Here is a 19,230-nt window from a genome sequence, read left to right on the forward strand (position 1 = left end):
TTTTTCAAATAGTTATACAACGATCTTCACCGATAACACTAATATATCGCTTAGAAAAGCGATACGATATATTTATAGTTAATTGATCAATATTTGCTTTCTATGGCTTATAATCACACTTTATTTAAATTGTACTCTCCTAAATTTACAACTTCAGAAGAAAGTTTTTGCTTTGTATAACTTTTATGTAACAATTATAATTATCCGCAATTCATATTATTGTAGCTCTTTATTTATGCTTTTTAACGCTACATTTACTTAATATTTTTATTAAAATGTCTTGTTTATATTATAATTAGAGAAAGAAAATTCTTTGTATTGATAAAACCATTATGGCCAGGAACATTATTGGAAACACAATATATCTTACAATATATCATACAAAAGTTAAGATTCTTTATTTAGTGTTTAACTTTTGACTAGTATTTCTTATCTTACTCCAATTAGTTGGAAGAACTTTTGGACAGGTAAAAGTTAAGATGACGCCTCGTAATAAATATAAACACAGTTTTATATTTAATAAATAGTTATATGTGTAATTTTTTCCATAAGTATATTAATGAATATACTTAAACATATTAATTTTTTATTTCGCATTTTTCAAAAATATTTATAAAAAAGAGAAAAATATATAACTGGACCATGTTGGATACATACGTAATTAACATGACCTAAGTGCTACTTTTTTTTTACTTTTTACTGTATATAAATAATTAAAAACATTTTATATATTTTGGAGGGTTTCAGAACTGCTTTCTTATTTTAAATCCAATCCTTATTTTTCAATTTTGTAGTCGTTAAAAATTTTAAAAAATCCTCAAACCTTAGATGGGTAACCCCAAACCATATTGAGTACAGGTAATATTATCTTATATCCGTCCGTCAGAAGTATAAAAATGGCACAAACGTATCAGGATAAAAAATAGTTTCGCAAGTGAAAACTCGAGATATAAAACACACGTACGTGTCTTCCACGATGAATACGTTAGATCGAATCGCAGACCAAGTGATTTCGAAGTTCGTAATTCTCATGCAGCGTATACACGTAGTATACACGAGACGGGACAATAACATGCGTACGTCTATCGTATGTCGTTTCCCCCCCCCCTCCCCCTTTTTCTCTCAATGGTATCGTTTCGCGATCTCATTGCGATCCATACGTGACACTCGAAACGCGCACGGCGATCCCGTGGAGCGAACATTATTTCATCGATGACTCTGAATCTGCATCGGCAGAAAGATATCGGCTATTGTGAACGGGGCGCATTGTCTGTGGGCGCGGTATCGAAGCACTTATTGTTCCGAGTGGTGTTGTGTAAACGCAGGATATTGTTTCTCGTCGTTTATCGAGATCAATGGGTCTCGACAGAGGTCGGAGCTCGTTAAGAGCCCCCTCTCTCTCTCTCTTTTGGATTCCTTTTTACGGATTACGCAAGACCTCACAAACGTGCTCGCCCAGCACTTGCCTTATGGTGAGACTTCTGTCAAACTTGGAAAACATATTCTTTGTGGAATTGGAAACAATTCCTCGTTCGACGGAAATTTTTAATTGGATGTTATCCCCTTCCCTCCCTTCCTTCTCTCTCTCTCTCTCTCTCTCTCTCTCTCTCTCTCTCTCTCTCTCTCTCTCTCTCTCTCTCGCGACTCTTGACTATTTGACGTTAAATGTGTTTTAGTAAAACAAGAAGTAAGATTCTCTCAAATCCGTGAAACAATCTGTTATTAAGGTTGAGGACTTCAGAATACATTTGGTTTCGACATTCGCAGTCTCTTCGCCACTTGCTGGTCGATTAAAACTTAACTTCCACTTTGGTTCACCTTGGTGTACGCTTGCCATTTTGCAATGTTCAAAAACCGGTAATACCCGATCGCGATAGCCGAATCCGGGGGGTGGGCCAAGTGAACGTCGCTGCTCGTGCAAACTCGCGTTTTCTCATGAAGTACTACTTGACCAAGTCGGATGCTCCGAGTTTCGCGAGTAAACTCCGAGCGGTTGCGCGCTGATAGTGATACAGAAAGTCTGTGTCGTTCTCTCCGTCTCTCCGAGCTCTCCCTCGGTCGTAACACGGCCGATATACCGTGGCAGAAGGGTTCGGCTGTGGGTATCAACCGTGCGAAGAGGGCGGACGACAAGAGTGGCGTAACTTCAGCGACCCAGACCTGCGGACGGTCTCGAGTGTCTTGTCAATATGTATAGTGTCATCGATGTCTCTCTATCGGACGCGAATCCCCGCGCGATGCATCCCTATGTAATACGCACGAATGCACTCGCATGCGGCCAGGGATCTCCAATCTATAGTTTGCAGCATCTGATCCACATCTCTGCCTATGCAATTCGCGTGATTCTTAAATAAAATGGTGGAAATGATACTATGAAATAAAATGATTTCTTGGAATAGACTTCTTACTGAGAGTAAATGTAAAAGAGAAAGAGAGAGAGAGAGAATAAGTATAAATATATATTTTGTACATAATATAATAATATCAATTTATTTATTATTATTAAAAAACGTAATTTATTGTATACTATTAATGACAATTTCAATTATTTAATTTAATTATTCAATTTAAATTGTGTATACAAATGAAAAAAATCGCCAATCTAATATAAGTTTTCTATAACTAATCTTATTTTTTAAAATCAAATCTTTGCTCTTTAATATTACTTAAACATAATCTACTCAAATAATTAAAAAATAATTAATAATTCAAAAAAGATAATGTATTAATAATTCATTAAATTTATAATTCATAAATTTGTTTTTTTTTAATTATTAATTATTATTTTACTATTCAAATCAATTTAAAAAATTTTACTAAAAACAAAAATAAAATTTGCACTATTTTCTTTTACAAATTACACAATAGTGAATATATTATTGATGACACGGTTTAACAAAAAAATTTTTAACATCAAACTAAAAGTAATTCTTATATTTTTTAATTACTGAATATAAATCTGATTTTTTTCAGTTAAGAAGGTTCCAGCGAAAATATAGCAAATTTAAATATTTAAATTTTGTGTATAATATAATTAATAAACTCAATTTCCTATCTGTAAAATTTCAAGGTCGATTATCGACTCAATAAGCGAGAAATATTATGTTAAAATCGGCTAAATCGGTATTAATTAAACAATGAAGAATCATGATGTCACTTTATGTCGCAATTATTCGGTCAAATAATTGGTAACCCTACTTTTTTATGTCACATATTAAAATTTCGATTTCTAATGAAGCATGTTTAAAGTTGTCATAAAGTTTACGTAAAGAATGTTTTTCTTGGTCGAAAATAAGACTAACAATGAGCCTGTTGTTTCTTATAAGATTTTATTTTTATCAAGAAAGTAAAACACTTGACGTGAACTTTATGACAATTTTAAACATGCTACGGCTTCATCAGAATTTCAACGTTTCAATATGTGACATAAAAAAATACATGACTAGCCGAAACGGCGCATTGTTTTGTAATTAACATTTGTATATAATAGGATACTTTAAGCAACTAACATCCAGCTTTGGCTATGGTTATACCTTTTTTGTTTTCCATATTATCAAAAAAGTTATATTTTAGTCTTATTTAAAAACATATTTAATAGTTCTTTCTTTGACTAGTAAGTATCGACAGAAACTTCTTAAATGTTTCATTACATCATTATTTTTTTTAAGAATTTTTTTCAGTTAATTACATAATTACATCAATTTTTTAATTTTTTCAGAGAAATTTTTTTCAATTAAAATTACAAAAAACAAATATTTTCACATTTTGTTATTATAACTACAATATATAATCTGCTATAAAAGCTTTATTGCAATTAAAATTAAGTATATTATTAAGATTTTCAACTACCGAAAAATTTTTGTGTCAATTATATTTAATAGATATTCATGGTTAAATATGGGGTATGTGAAAAATTCCTAACATGAGTATCTTCTAAAATGCAACTCTTTAATTTCCCCAAGTTCTGTTAATATAAATAAATCTTGTCTGACTCTAATGCTTAGAAAGTTTGAGAACCTCTGATATTCTGAAGGGCGACTATGTATGTAGGCGCATTAAATGAGAATTACCCGCTTGCGCCGTATCCTCAAATACACAGCATATATATATATATATATATATATATATATATATATATATATATATATACACAGATCACACTACGGACACCCGGGACTGTCTTAGATTGCGTACCAATGCTCCTGAATAATTCTCGTCCTTCATCATATGTGGCCGGGTCCAATCGCGGTCTTGTCGGAGCACGGCGCGAGACGCGAGTGGAAGGAAACGACGTTCCCTCTCTCGGAGTTACACATCGGAGGTAATAAAACGCGGTAGTAATTACTTGGCCAGACAATCATTAATCTTCATCGTTGTATCGACCGCGTCGGTAAGTTGCCTCTCCTGCGACGCTCCATCGCTGTTAATGAAACGGCGTGATATATCCAGACCGCGATTTCCCGAGACGGAAGTCTCTACGTTTTTCATAAATCAATCTTTTTTACATCACCGTGTAAAACGCGAGCAAAAACATTAACTCCAAAGAAACATCTCTTCGACATCTCTATCTCGCGATTTCTTTAAAAAGGATTCGTCCCCTTTTAACGATTCAAACAAATTGTCGTTTAAGATGTCATTTAAGATGTATTCGCGGTCTTGCGACTCACGTGCGTGCACATGGAACTTCTGTTAAATTGGATTAAAACGTCAAACGCGCCAATAGAGAAGCCGGGATATGAAAGCAGGTTCGCTAAACCGAGATCCTCATAATACCGTGAAAGCTTCTCTCCCTCGCGACACCACAGAGAGACCTATTTAAGAACCCCGCTCAGTAGGCTCGCGACGATTCGCGACGCATTCACGATAGAAATAAATACCGAGTGAAAAGCGAGGTCGGGCTCTTTTCACGGAAGGATATAATTGTCAGAAAAAATAAACGAAATCGCAAAGTCTGTTTGCCCGCACTTTCTCCACCGCCTTCTCGCGCCCAACGAGGCGGAACTCCACGACGTATCCTGTCTGTCTTCTGGATCCTCCGCCGCTCCTCCCGAGGCTACTCTCTCGCCAGCTACATCCTCCCCCATTCGGTCCATCCTCGTCCGCTTTTACCTTCCTCTTTGGCTACCTCTCGTGCATGCCGCCACACACACACACCACCGTCGTCGTGTCTTCATCGTCTTTTCCCTCGAACTCTCGCCGTCCGTTCGTTTCTCGCGTTTCTTTTCCCGTTGCCTTCCACCGACAACTCCCGACCGCCGCCGTCGCCGTCGTGACTACCGTGGAAAAGCTCACTCGAGTCGTGGGTCAACGAATTCGCAATTACGATCTTTCACGTCGACGTGACTACCTACTTTCGCGTCGACTTTGGAATCCCGACCCCTCCCCTCGCCGCTCCCCGTCCTCCTCGTCGCCGCGTACGACCGCATCTACCGCCGCATCCTCATCTTGCACCGCGATGCAGTTTCTTGGGATTTTTCTTAGTAAATTTATCACGGAGGTCGATAAAGTGAAGCGTTTAAATTTCAGTGCTCGTTTAATGAAAGATACATCGATATATAGAGGATGGACGAAACATGGACATCTAGGCTACGTTTTTACCAATAAAATATTAGTCTGTTCTTTATATAGATTTTATCTTTGTTTAGAATAAGGTCATGCAACGCCTGCGTCGACGTCAATGGAATATTGTATTATTCTTTTAACGAAATGTCTGTCTTGATTAGATAAGTGATGTTAAAGGAAAAAATTTTCTTGTTATACCATTTCCCAAAATTGCCCTCTGTTGTTTAAAAATTTTCGACGTTTTTCCCGACCAGCGTAATCGCCTGACTTTATCATCGTGATATTGTGAGCAGTTTTAAAAAGAGCAAAATGGAAAACAGATTTTCTTTTCCAATATCTCTTGCGAGCATCCCTCCACAATATCTCTTAAAAAATATTCCGCTAGAAGAATGATATAACATTGCACTCTGTGACTATTTAAGCGTTGTATGACCTCATTCCGAAGTATAAAATCTGTACTAAAGAAAAATAATGGGACAATATTTTATTAATACAATAAATGGTGTACTTCTCTTTCAGGTTCACATTATTCTGTCTATATCCGTGTATATAAATAAACGAGAGAGACCGGCCGATGATGCGAATTGCAAGTAAAACGGAAAATTTTCACATTGATCTTCTGAATCTTCGAAATGAAAATACGTTTGTCATTTTCGCTTTAAAGCGCTGACATAATTGATATGCATATAATTAATGACTCGCGAACTGCAACATATTTCTACGCTCGGCTGAAATAAATTATGCATTGGCGTCAAATTGATTGGCATAGAAACGTGGGATTATATTTTAATCGTTTATTTTTTGAATATTATTTTCCATCTCTCTTCCTCCACGGGATAATTTATAAGCATATATAAGACGTAAAAGTACAAAGATATTTTTATCCGACGAGTGCATTGGATGCTAAAGTGTATCTTGTTTCTGGAATGAGTGCTTCGCACGTCCGTCACGTAGACTTTTCATTCGTGCAATCTTTATTCGTACTCTGACATTTCGAACCGCGTAGCCGAGAAAAATCCCGGCCTCGGCCGAATTGCAAATTGAGTTCACGTTTCAGCGACCGATGAGCAGAAAGCGTCCTCGCGGACGTGGACGCGCGCTTGCGCCCCCATATCTCGTCCCCATCTCACGGGGACGAGATATCGGAATTCGAAGGGGAGAAAAAAAAATATGCGATAGGGTTGCGCGCCATTACTTCGTATACTCACGCTTCTTTGATACACCCCGAGACACACACAGAGCGGCGGCAGTACGATGTAAAAACAACGCGACGTATCTCTCGAAAGCTTTTATCAGTCAGCTCCGTCTCTTACTTTTACGCGTGCATTTTTTTATCTACGTCGTGCGTTGGATGCAAAAGCTGTCCGTTCATCAAATGTCGAATATTTGCCTCGTGTGAGCATTAAATGTCGTCTCCCTCTAAACATAATGGCGCATACAACGTGAAAAAAAACTGCTGGGAAACTGGATGGAATTGGTAAAGATATAAATTGTTTCAAATTTCGCGTACGCAACGTCAACATTATGACGCCGGTGAATATTCTCTCGGCCCGACGCGACGATGATTCGACACCAATGATTTCATATCGGGAAGCGAGTGGTATTAAATGCAACAGCCGCATACATATGCGCGAGGATTCCCGTATTATTCGCATGAAAGAATGAACGCGCGCGAATAAGTGTGCACGAGCACGCGCGCATACAGACGCGATGTGGAGTACTGTGTTCGGCTTTTGCTCTTTGAAAGGCAAGCAAACACGTGGGCTACGTGCCCGCCGTCCTTCTTGACAACGTGCGAGAATTTATGCATTTGCTGCTGGCACGGTGAAGAGGACGCGTGGAGGAAAATTTTTGACATTGTCCTCCCCTTAAAAATTTCATAATATTGAACGAAAAAATTGCACCGTATTATGACATTCGATCGTTTATTTCAGAGAGAGAGAGAGGGGGGAAGGTCATGGAAAAGAATGCAGATCAGTGAATAAACATTTACAATAAATTAACATTTAATAGCACAAGCCAACAAATTGAAAAATGTTAGAGTTTACTGAAGAAAACATAACGATTTTCGAAGTAATTTGATGCGCTAAAATCGAATCCGATCTAAAAATTTTGCTCTCATATCAAGAATGAAAGAAAAATAGAACAAAATGATAAACAAAAACGATTTTAATTATACTTAGATATCTAAGATCTTTGTTCCCAACATTGCCCACCTAAGCTTTAAAGATTTTCAACATTTTTTAGTAAATATGAAATTAAAAAATAAGGCTCAGATTTAAACTACAAAATATTTCTGAAACCAAAATAAAAACAGTAAGTACAATAAAAATTTGTAAAAAGAGATAGCACTTGGGCTATGTTGATTACATATGTACTCAATATGGCTCAGATATATATTTTCCTCTTTTTCACAAATATTTTTGGAAAACTATAAAATAAAAATTAACATGTTTAATTAAGAATTTATTAATATATTATGCAAAAAATTACACACTATTTATTAAATATAAAACTATGTTTATTTACTACAAGGCATTAACTTAACTTTAACCTGTCAAAAAGCTCTTCCAACTAACTGGAAAAAGACAAGAAATAGTAATCAAAAGTTAAACACTAAATAAAGAAACAGAATCTTAACTTTTGTGTGATAATAAGATATATTGTGTTTTCAATAGTGTCTGTAGTTATAATCAGGCTTTATCAATACAAAGAATTTTCTTTTTTTATAAACAAGACGTTTTAATAAAAATGTAAAATAAATATAGTGTTGAAAAGTATAAGTAAAAAGCTATAATGATATAAATTGCGGATATTTATAATTACATAATATTTATACAAAACAAACATTTACCTCTGAAATTTTTAAGAGCTTAATTTGAACAAAGTGTGATTATAAGCCGTAGAAAACAGATATTGACCAGTTGACGGGCATAAATATATCGTATCGACTTTCTGAGCAATATATTAGCGTTATCTGTGAAATTCGTTGTGTAACTATTTGAAAATGGGAAATGAGCCAAATTGAGTACATAACATAATATTGGGTACAGATACTTTATTTATTGGAAAGTAAATTATTATTTTCTGAGTTTATCTAAAATTTTCTAAGTCTTATCTAAAAATTGGAATCTTTTAAAGCAAATTTTTTTCGTTTCCATACATTTTTCTACTGTTCTGTGAAAGTTTGAAATTAAAAAAAAAAAGTTTATTGCTCATAGTACAGAAATAATTGGAAACCAAGAAAGAAGGTTTTTATATAAATGTTAAATTATATAAAAATTAAGTTTTAAATAAAAATCTTACAACAGTCAGCGATACAAAAGATTATATAATTTTTTAGATATCCTATGCAAAGCACGACTTTTCTATTGCATCTTAATTCATTAAACAGAAACAGTCAATTTCCATTTGACGACCATTCGCCCCTTTGCAGTAACTTAATTTTGATCTCTTTCTCTCAGTTGCTTGGATACATTAGAATCTAAACCACGTCAAATCGTATTTTAAACCACATTGCCCCTTGGGTCGCGTCGGGCTAAATAATTCATTCCATGAATTATTTCCGTCCCTATTCCCGTAGTCGCAACGAAAATCGATCTCTTTGATCGCCGTACCCGTCGCGGCACTTTGTCCCGTGCTTGTACGTATATCCTTCGATCATTCTTCGTAATCCTTCACATTACGTATTTCAACTGTTCAACCCTTCGCGCGATCGTCTTTGCCGCGTCTTTCCGCGGATTCGCGATTTATACGGGAACAAAAGGGAGGTACACTTGTCTTGTTCGACCAGCGCAAGCCCACGACAGCAGCGCGAACATCATTTTCTCGATTGTAGCTGAAGCGCTCCACGTTCTCCGAATATACGCGGTATGATCCGCCGGCGGGCGTTTATTTTACTTGGCCAGCGAGGAAAACCTGTGTGCATTATATGCGAGCGTAGCTTTCAACATTCGAGAACGGATTAGATAGTAGCTCGCGTACGCCGTGCTTCTTAATCCGGGGATTTCGACTGAAATATTTGGTAGATGCTATCGGGCAGTGACGCGACCGTTCGCTCCAGCGCGGCGTGCATTTAATCCCGGGAACGAGCATGGTTCCCGGAATCGATTCGAAATCTAGGTCGAATTCGGCTTAGCGGAATTGATTTCTCCGGTTTCTCGGTTGCGAACAATGTATACGTCGTGGGGAGTTTAGAGCCCCGGCTTCTCGCGAATCAGGTCGTTCCGCCCGCTTCAACGAGACAAAAGATAAAATTCTATCCGCGGCGCTTACCAACCAACAAATCGAATAATCGTTTCAACATCGAGGTTTAATCCACGGGCAAATCCAGATCGGCGCTATCGCCTGACCCGGGGGTGATTCCACCGTGACGAGGGACGGCGAAATGGAAAATATTGATTTCTAAATAGCTAACAAGTACTTGGATAAAATTCTAAACGTTTGTCGTTGCAAGAGCAACCTGGGGTGTATCCATTGCGCGCTGCAGCGAAACAGCGATAATTCCCTCAGAGTACTCCCGGCCGTGATCACAAAGTCATAAAATCAATTCGTATTTTTAATGATTCATCCTCATTGTTTCAATAAACCCGAACTCCGTTCGGCCGCCGTCAAGTTAGGAGCCGCGCGATTTCTCATCAGTGTACTCGTTAAAAAATTTAGTTTACGACGAAAAAGACAATATAAGTTAGCCGGGCGAGTAAATTAATCGCGCGATGCGATCTCGCCGGGAGAGACAGGGCCGACGTTATACCATGTTAATGACCGAATACGCTTTTCGTTTTAGGGTGCAGCGTGAAATTGGCGCTCGGTCAGCAGGGCCCGGTCTTCATCCTGGAGCCGCCGAGCACCCTGGTCTTCTCCAACACGACGGGCTCCCAATTAGGCTGCTCCGCGCACGGCAGCCCGACGCCCCATGTCACGTGGATTACCAGCCCGGATCAGAGATCGGTCACGGCAGTTCCGGGGCTCAGGTAAATCGCGCTTCATGAATCACGCTTTCTAAACGTGTCCAATCTTCGTTCCCCGACCGATCACGTTTGCGTCTCGGATCACCTCTCGCATAAATTCGCCGGGACGCCGTTCGTCTAAGTAAAACCGGTTCTTAAATAAAACGGCGGAGCGCACGCATGTGAAAGAGCGAGAAGAGAGAGAAAGAGAGAGAGAGAGAGAGCGAAAGAGCTCGGTTTAAACTCAAGGGGTGAAATTCACCTTATGCCCTTCTCCTTTTTTTTTTTCCGGCGGTCTTTCAGTTCGCCGAGTCAACTCAACGGAGCTCCTTTCGTATTCTTTCAGGCAACTTCTGGGCAACGGAACGCTATACTTCCCGCCGTTCCTGGCGCAGGATTTCAGAGCGGAGGTTCACAATGCCCGATACAGATGCCGGGCGACCAGCTCCGTCGGGACCGTGCTTTCGCGCGAGGTCACTCTCCGCGCCGGTGAGTTATCCATTATCCCGCCATCTTATCCCGCCCGAAAGTGAAAGCATAGTCTTGTAGACTTATCCGCGGGGAAACTTATCCGGTCGGAAGATTTCAAAATGTTTTATCATTCCGGCGGAAATGGCTTTCCGGCACTGAGTGGAAAACGTGGTCGCGCGAATAGGATCCGTAACTATCCGCCATCGTCGCCGGCTACACACCGGCGCCCGCGGATCGACAGTCCACATTGATGTCGTCGGATACACACGATAACCATTATTTATCGAGGAAACGTCATTCCCTCCACGTATACGGGATTCGTTGCAATAATGGACTGGCGCGCGGTGCCGAACATCCCATTACGTCGGAGCGCGGAGCCAACACATCGCATTTTCAACCGTGAGGCGCCTCGCGCTATCCAAGTAAATACCGATGAGGGGGGGGAAACGGTTGAAAGCCGTTAAATTGTATCGGAGGAAGTTCGATTCGAGTACGTGGGCGAGTACGGCGAGTCTTCGCCGCCGCGCCGAAAGACCCGCGGAGGGACAAAACTTTGTCCGGCCGGCGCTACGTGAGCCATCATTTAAATGGCTGATTCTAAGCCGATCATTACTACTGGCGGCGGTCGCGCCGCTGCCGTTCGCCGGCATCCGCCATACATACTGCACGAATCCAATTGGAAAGGAATTCTTTCGTTTTCATTTACTTTTGATTACTTTTCACTCTCCGAATGTTCGCCGAATATATCAGTAGTGGTAATAATAAAATTGTAACGCTCTCTATACATTCTCAAACTTTAAGAAAGGCAATTATTCATTTTGTTATTCTTTTTAAGTAACGGTTATCTTCTTGATAAATAGTCTTAAAACACACATTAATCATTTATTTAAAACAAGTAATATTTACTCAAAATAAACTTTAACATTCCACATACAAAAAAATGTGTACTTGAATTAAATAAAATATCACTTCAAATAAGTCAAAAGTTGATATATCTAAAAATCTATTATAAGTATCAAATTCAATTAAAAAAGATAGCTGTACCCAATATGGCCATGTACTCAATTTAGCTCACTCCCCATTTCCAAATAGTTACATAACAAATTTTACATATAACGCTAATATATCGTTCAGAAAGTCGATACGATGTATTTATACCAGTTACTTGTCAATATCTGTTATTCAAATTTGTGCTCTTCTGAATCTAAAATTTCAGAGGAAAGTTTTTGCTTTGTATAACTATCGTGTAACAATTATAAATACCCGCAAGTCATATTATAGTAACTTTTTGCTTTTCAACACTATATTTATTTTAAATTTTCATTAAAACGTCTTGTTTATAATTAAAAAAAGAAAACTCTTTGTATGGCAAAACCATTATGGCCAAAGACACTACTAGAAACACTATATATTTTATTATCATACAAAAGTTAAAATTCTTATTTAGTGTTTAACTTTTAATTAGTATTTCTTGTCTTTATCCATTTAGTTGGAAAAGCTTTTTTTTGAACAAATAAAAGTTAAGAAAACGTCTTGTAGTAAATAAATACAGTTTTATATCTAATGAATAGTTGTAAATGTAATTTTTTCCGTATATTAATAAATGCTTAATTGAGCATGTTAATTTTATGTCGCAATTTTTCAAAAATATTTATAGAAAAAAGAAAAACAAATAATGGACTACATTGGGTACAGATACAGGTACAGATTATATTCTAAATCTTAGTATTTTAAAGCTTCAATCAAGTTAAAGTAAAAATTCGATTTACTTATTTTAATTTTTCCTTATTTAATTTTACAATATTCTTTGAAACAGTATAAATTTTTTTTCAAATATAAAACAATGAGTTCTTCTAACAAAATAAATATATTAAAATTATTATCAAGAAAATATTATCTGCTAAAGATAAGTGTTACTTATTTTAAAAAAAGTAATTGAATAATCACTTTTCTTAGAATTGATATTTTTCTGTGTGCGGATTATTCTGCAATTTGCAAATAAAAACATTTTATCAAGAAAATTATCGAAAAATTAAGTAAAATAGTTATTTGTAAATTATTATTCAAACAATTTTTGAGATATAAAGCTTAAAGCTAATCAATGAACGATTACGTTTAGATAGTTTAAATGGTTATCTATCAGGCAATTACTAATATTACAGTGCGCGCGAATGTACACATGTCTAAACGTAGTTTGTGATTGATCAGTTTTATTATAGTTTAAATTCTTATATCAAAAAATATTTGGAAATAATAATAATTATTCTCCTTTTTGAGAACTTTCTTGTCATTTGTTCGTAAATTTCGGCAAATACATATGTCAAATGATAGCCTATCGACATTGACTATATTAAAAGTAAGTCCTTTTCAAATGCTGTTTAGGATAAAAGTAAAACATTAAAACATTTTTTGTGCGTTAGATTCTTTTAAAAACTAAAGAAAATTCAAAAGAATTAAAATATTCCTGAAAAGAGAGAATTGCAAGAAAAAATAAATTTTTAAAAAATTAATATAACTGTGTTATTGATTTTTGCAATTACTAAAAATAAATTTGAATATAAGTCGAGTATGAATATTGAATTTGAATAATATTCAATTTATACTTTACAGCGGTTTTCACATATTATTGTTATAAACGCAAACGATAGATTGAATGAATCAAATCGCAAAATAATAAATGTATAACGTTTACACTGACTTAAAAAAAAAAGCGATATGCTTGTTCGCTTTTTAGCCGATGCATGTAACCTTTTAAATGGGTAAACATTGATCGCTTTCACGAAGCTCTAAGCTTACGTTGCACTTAGGTTGCTTGCTTTCTCAACGGCGTTTTCGTGATGCGTTTTTAACCCTTCAAGGAAAGGCAAAAGTGTCGTCGATTTTTGCAAAAATGACTGCCGTTACGTAAGCCGCAAGGAAAAAAGTTTGAATATTAAAAATTCACGTCAAATCACTATTTCTAAAACGGGCAACACGTTGCGGATCCACCTGTCATCCGTTTAGGCAAAAACTCGAGGCGTCGTCGCCTCGCAACATAAATACAATGGTAAAACAATTCTTGCACGAAATATCGACGATCTTAAATCCCCGAGGAATTCCACATGTCAAACAACTGTGTTTTGCCGTGAGTATTTCAATATACTTTGCGCTCGTTGCGTAAGAAAACTGGCACGCTTGTCGTATTTCACGGCGCATACAAATTCGAAGAAATTGCGAGAATCCAAATACTCTTTGGTGTCGGTCCAAAGGCGGGCTGTCTCCCTTTTCAAAGCCGCTTCACGTGAAGCGACATGGAATGCGCGCGCTCCAGCCGTCGGAAAACTTTCGACGGAAAGTTTTTCAGGATGATTCGACTAAAACGGGAAGAAAAATTCGCTTCGCCTGCTAGTGGTGGTTTTCCGAAACTTTCCCCCAAAGTCACTGGACGATGAAAGAACGTCCCAATCGATACCTCTTTTGCCTCGCGCTTGTTCTTGTCCGTTCGCCGATATAAAGCCTTCCATCTGCTCCCACCACAACCCCGACGCTTTCGTTAAAAGTTCACAGTCCGCCCCGGCGTATAGGCATAAATAATCAAGTCATTCTGCCCGTGCTTTTCGCGAAAACAAGTTTAATATGGTTCCAAGATGATGTATGAGGGTCGTTCAAGCGTGCAAATCAGAATTGTTTTTCCAACGATCTCGCTTCTTCGTCAAAATAGGAAAAGAAAAGATAAATTAAAAAATATTTTATCGCCAAAAGTGATTTTCTTTCGTTTTTTCTTTATTAATATTAGCACTATCTTCATTAATTTTAAACTTTTCTCTAAAAGTTGTAAAAGATGGCCAATGTTTATGTTTCAATATTTTGATAATATATCATTTTTATTAAATATTTTCTCTTTAATGTCGATAGTGTTACATGCTTTAAGCTTCAATAAAGCAATATACCAAACACTATCAAAAAGAATAAAAATAAGTATGTTTTTTGCATTTTAAAAAACTATGGCCATCATACTCGAGCTTAATGCTATATTTTTCTTTCTCTTTTTTCATATAAATTATCACAAAATACTTAAAATTTAATATATTAAAACTTTTTATACGAACTTTTTATACTTTTATTTCGATATAAAATGTTTCACGTCAATACAAATAATACTTTATGTTATTTTATAAGACATCAATGTACAAAAATTAAGTTAAATTTCTATTTTAATCTCATAATTCTACGTCTTTTATTCTATCTTATATGGTTTTTTATTTTATAGTTTGTCTTATAGACAGACTATATGTGTCATTTACTCTGTATTCCAAGTTTAAAACTGCATGAGAAAAATATACAAGAAAAAAAAAGATATATATGTAAGTAAAACAGTTTTAGGACACTAGAAATATATAAAATAATCTAATATTATTATATTAACATATTTACTGTGTATGTTGTTTAAACTATGTAATTTGTGAAAGAAATTCGTAAGAATATAATTTTCGCATTTAAAGAATTTATTTTTAGCCGATTTTAAATGAAAACAAGCGGATATATAAATAATGGATCTTTTCTTCGTTAATTATCTAAGCAAATCATGATTTATCAGTATAAGTTTATATTTTAAAAAAATAGGAAATCGGTTTAAGGGATTTATGCCGGCAGCGCTTTCCTGAATTTATTTTCAATTTAATACAATGACGAGTTAATATATGACAAGTTTATTGCTGTAGCAATAAAACCTTAAACGGAAATAATAAATATAGATAGTGTTCCATCATTTTGAACGATGATAGAACAGTCAGAAATAGTTCAACGGTCATTCGCATGTAATCGTACGACACGCATTCATTAACGCAACGTTGCAAGTTATCTAAGATCCTCTCTCGCTTCTCGTTTCGCTTTATTTCCCTCCACGCGCGAGAACATCAGGCGAAGGCGAACCTTCCAGCGGTGCTTCTTCTGAAACGACCGAGCCAAAAAAGGAACGGTTCACTTATCTGAAATGACATCGGCCGTCCCCACGTGCTCGCCAAAGAACTTATTCTGCACAAGAGGGAGAGAGGGGGTCATTGTCGAAATTCCCCTTTGTGAGGATCGCGTTTTCCGACGAGCTGCTTGAGATTTCGGTCCGACCGACATGTCCAGTCTTCGCTCTCTTCACGAGAGAAACGCTCCCGGAGGACGGGACGGGTAGAAACGCGGCGAGGGAAATATTCATTATCCTACGTTATATCGTCGCCGGTCGTCGTCCGGTAGCGCCGGAGAATAATGCCTGAAGAGGTGACGCGTCTTTAAAAAAAAAAAAAAAAAAATTTAAGAGGGGATGTATCGCCGTGGGTTTAACCTTTAGCGGGAGAATAATCGTCGCGCGGATGACGCTCGCCGGGAACGTTCACTCGTTTAATCTTAACTTTTTTTTCAAATGATTTCATTACGGAAGCTGTATAAACGGGGAAACGTACGTTACCGTACGTATAACGGCCGCGAAGTCTTATATTTCACGTGCTTACCCGCGCGATTTTCTCCCGCTGCTCGGGAAACGTGGCTCAAGGGGTATTTAACATCGGGAAATAAAGCATCCTCGACGAATTTAATCGCGCAAACATGAATAAATAATCGTTTCAACAAATGCAAATGAAAAACTTCATTAAAAATTGAAGGGCCGTATTAAATTACGGCTAACGTTTGTTTCATTGATTAAAAAGTCTGTTATAAATATAAGGGTAACGAGGTGGACTCCACGCGGAGCGCAGTGAAACGCGTTGCGTAAGGAATTAAAGTATTAAACAATCGCGCGCTGCATCGCTACCTCCTATACATTCTAATTTGTATCCCTCCGAAATTTGTATATTGGGCCGTATATTTATTTCGGCCGTGTTGCGCGACGAAACCGTATTTCTCCATACACGTGCCCGAGTATGGATGCTACATATAGGAAAGAATTATTGCACGCCGCACGGTGAGAGATCACCACCCGTTCCCGCAGACAGACGATTCTCCAGCGTACCGCTCTTATTCTTCTCTATTTTCTTCGTTTTATTAACGTCGGGGGCAGGGAGGGGGGAGGGGGAGGGAGAGGACTGGTGCGCGACTGGAAAAAGAACGTAACCACATTAGCAACCCGCCACTAGTTCTCGAGAAATGGCCTCGGACGGAAAAAGGTCCACCCTTTCGGACGACAAATGCCCGTATATGTGTAATTCCGGCAAAACGGTCGGACGGTTTTAATCGCGCGCAAAGCACGTTTTTGTTCCCGAGAGAAGGCGTGCACAAGAAGCGTCACGGGGCGCGATAAGACGCGAAACCCAGTCGCAGAAACCGGAACGTTTTAAAACGTAATCAAGAAAATTGTCTTGACCGATCGGTTTAAATTGCAACGCGATTTTCGCCGAGGCGGACAATCTAAAGCGCGAGCGTCTTCGCGTTTCTTAAGGGTAAATCTTCACGCCGTTCGATTATCCACGTGCGTTCGCGTCGTTTCCCGACGTCGGCCGGTCCTTGCGATGTAAGTGGCAATATATCCGTCCCGTCCCGACGAAAAATCTATCCTCGGAAAATTCGATTTAAAAAATCTACCGTTTCGCCAGAGAGAGAGAGAGAGAGAGAGAGAGAGAGAGAAATAGTGTAGAAGCATGCGGGTCTGGCAAAACACGCTCGTTGCGGCGATGCATCGATACCGCTGCGACGGTGCACGGTGCATTTTCACGCCGCATCAGGGCGTAATGGGCGGTAAGCGCGCAAAGCGCGCGCGATATCAGAGAGCAATGTCGCACGCGAGAAGGCGGGAGGGAGAAGGGAAAGGAAGGGATAGAATCCGTCCGTGAAGAGAGGAGAGAAAAGTTAATTCTAACGATTTCTACGAATTCGTGGAAATATCGTTGCTCGCCTGGCTGGAGATCCGCGTGCATATTGGCTTTATTTGCACATTTCGTTTCACCCCGTTTTCACCCTCGCTCTCTCTCTCTCTCTCTCTCTCGCTCGTTCGCTCGTGTCTGCGCTATTTCTCTCGCATCTCTCACCGGCGCATCTCAATTTTATCGTCACGTACCTACCCCTTGCCTCCACCCCTTGATTCACAAACCGGCGTCTAACCTGAGGGTAGCCGAGGGAGAGCGAAGGAGGGAGGATGCCTAGCGTCGGGACACCATCCGAGAAGCCCCCCAATTTCCGACGCCCCCGGATGGCGAAAAGGGTGGAACGGCGACACGACCCGTTTCGTCTCGTCACTGTAGGCGAACGGCAGTTCCTCCGACTCGCAACCTCTTGGCTTTTCTCGTTTCGCCTCTTCTTCTCGGTGCGCATCCCTCGGCTTCGCGTTCGCCAAGCTTTTTAAGTTTTCTCCTCTCCCCCTCCTCTCTCTCTCTCTCTCGCCCTGCTGCCTCGCTTCTTTCTCTGCTATCGAGAAAATCGGGCGCGTTATTTCGGCACGAATGTTTACGGACGGGGTGTCTCGACGGCACTTGAAAAAAACGTGAATTTTTCAATAACCTTAGCGGCACGTACGTCTTAAATTGGTCACGCACGTGTGATTTGGCTCAAAGGCATTTTTCGTCTCGTAATCAAATAATATAAGACACATATTATTTCTTGTAAAGTGCATTTTAGTTAAAAGTGACGGTATACGTGTCTTAAAAAATTAAAAGATACAGAAGGTTGACAAAATAATATCAACACTTGGAAAATACACTGCTTATTTCATTAATGAGAGAGTGGCTCATTATTTGTCCTTAATGTAGATTTAATTTGTAAGGGATAAAGTCATGCTTAGGAAGGTTTCGTCGATACTTACTAGTCAAAGAGAGAACTTAAACATGTTTTTAAATAGGACTGAAATACAACAGTATTATTCTAGTAATATATATTTTATAAATAATTATCAGTTTCTCCATCAATAAAAAAATAATACGTTTCATTGATGACTACTCAAACATTGCATGATCTTACAACAAACAAGAAAAAATCTACATTAAAGACAGTGGTTAAGTTAATAAAAATAGTGCATTTTTCTTAAGTGTTCACATTATTTTGTCCACATTAATCTGCTCACATTAATCTGTTACTAATTAAAAAAAACAGTATTTCTTAAAAAAAAAAAAAAAACGTTTACATTATTTTGTCCATCTCATTGTAGATTCCGTCTAAACTCGGTCAAAAAAAAAAAAGAGATTACGTGTGTTTCAAGGTAACGAGAACGAGGATGTAAATGTAATAACATTTTGAGTACTATATTCACTTTGCGATTACACGGTTAATATAACTAAAGATGCAAATGTGGGAA

The 19,230-nt window shown here is 37.9% G+C and overlaps 1 protein-coding gene across 5 annotated transcripts in view; it reads left to right on the forward strand.

Annotated features, from left to right (window-relative positions):
• Positions 1-19,230, forward strand: part of LOC105831619 (Down syndrome cell adhesion molecule-like protein Dscam2) — a 136,780-nt gene that overhangs the window by 92,143 nt on the left and 25,407 nt on the right. For all 5 annotated transcript variants that reach the window (XM_012671862.3, XM_012671858.3, XM_012671860.3 and 2 more), the window contains exons 3-4: positions 10,349-10,535; positions 10,858-11,000. In XM_012671862.3, the coding sequence (XP_012527316.1) occupies positions 10,349-10,535; positions 10,858-11,000 (330 nt within the window). The remainder of the gene's footprint in view (positions 1-10,348; positions 10,536-10,857; positions 11,001-19,230) is intronic.

Source organism: Monomorium pharaonis, chromosome 2 (genome assembly GCF_013373865.1).
Source record: "Monomorium pharaonis isolate MP-MQ-018 chromosome 2, ASM1337386v2, whole genome shotgun sequence".
In the NCBI taxonomy this organism is placed as follows: domain Eukaryota; kingdom Metazoa; phylum Arthropoda; class Insecta; order Hymenoptera; family Formicidae; genus Monomorium; species Monomorium pharaonis.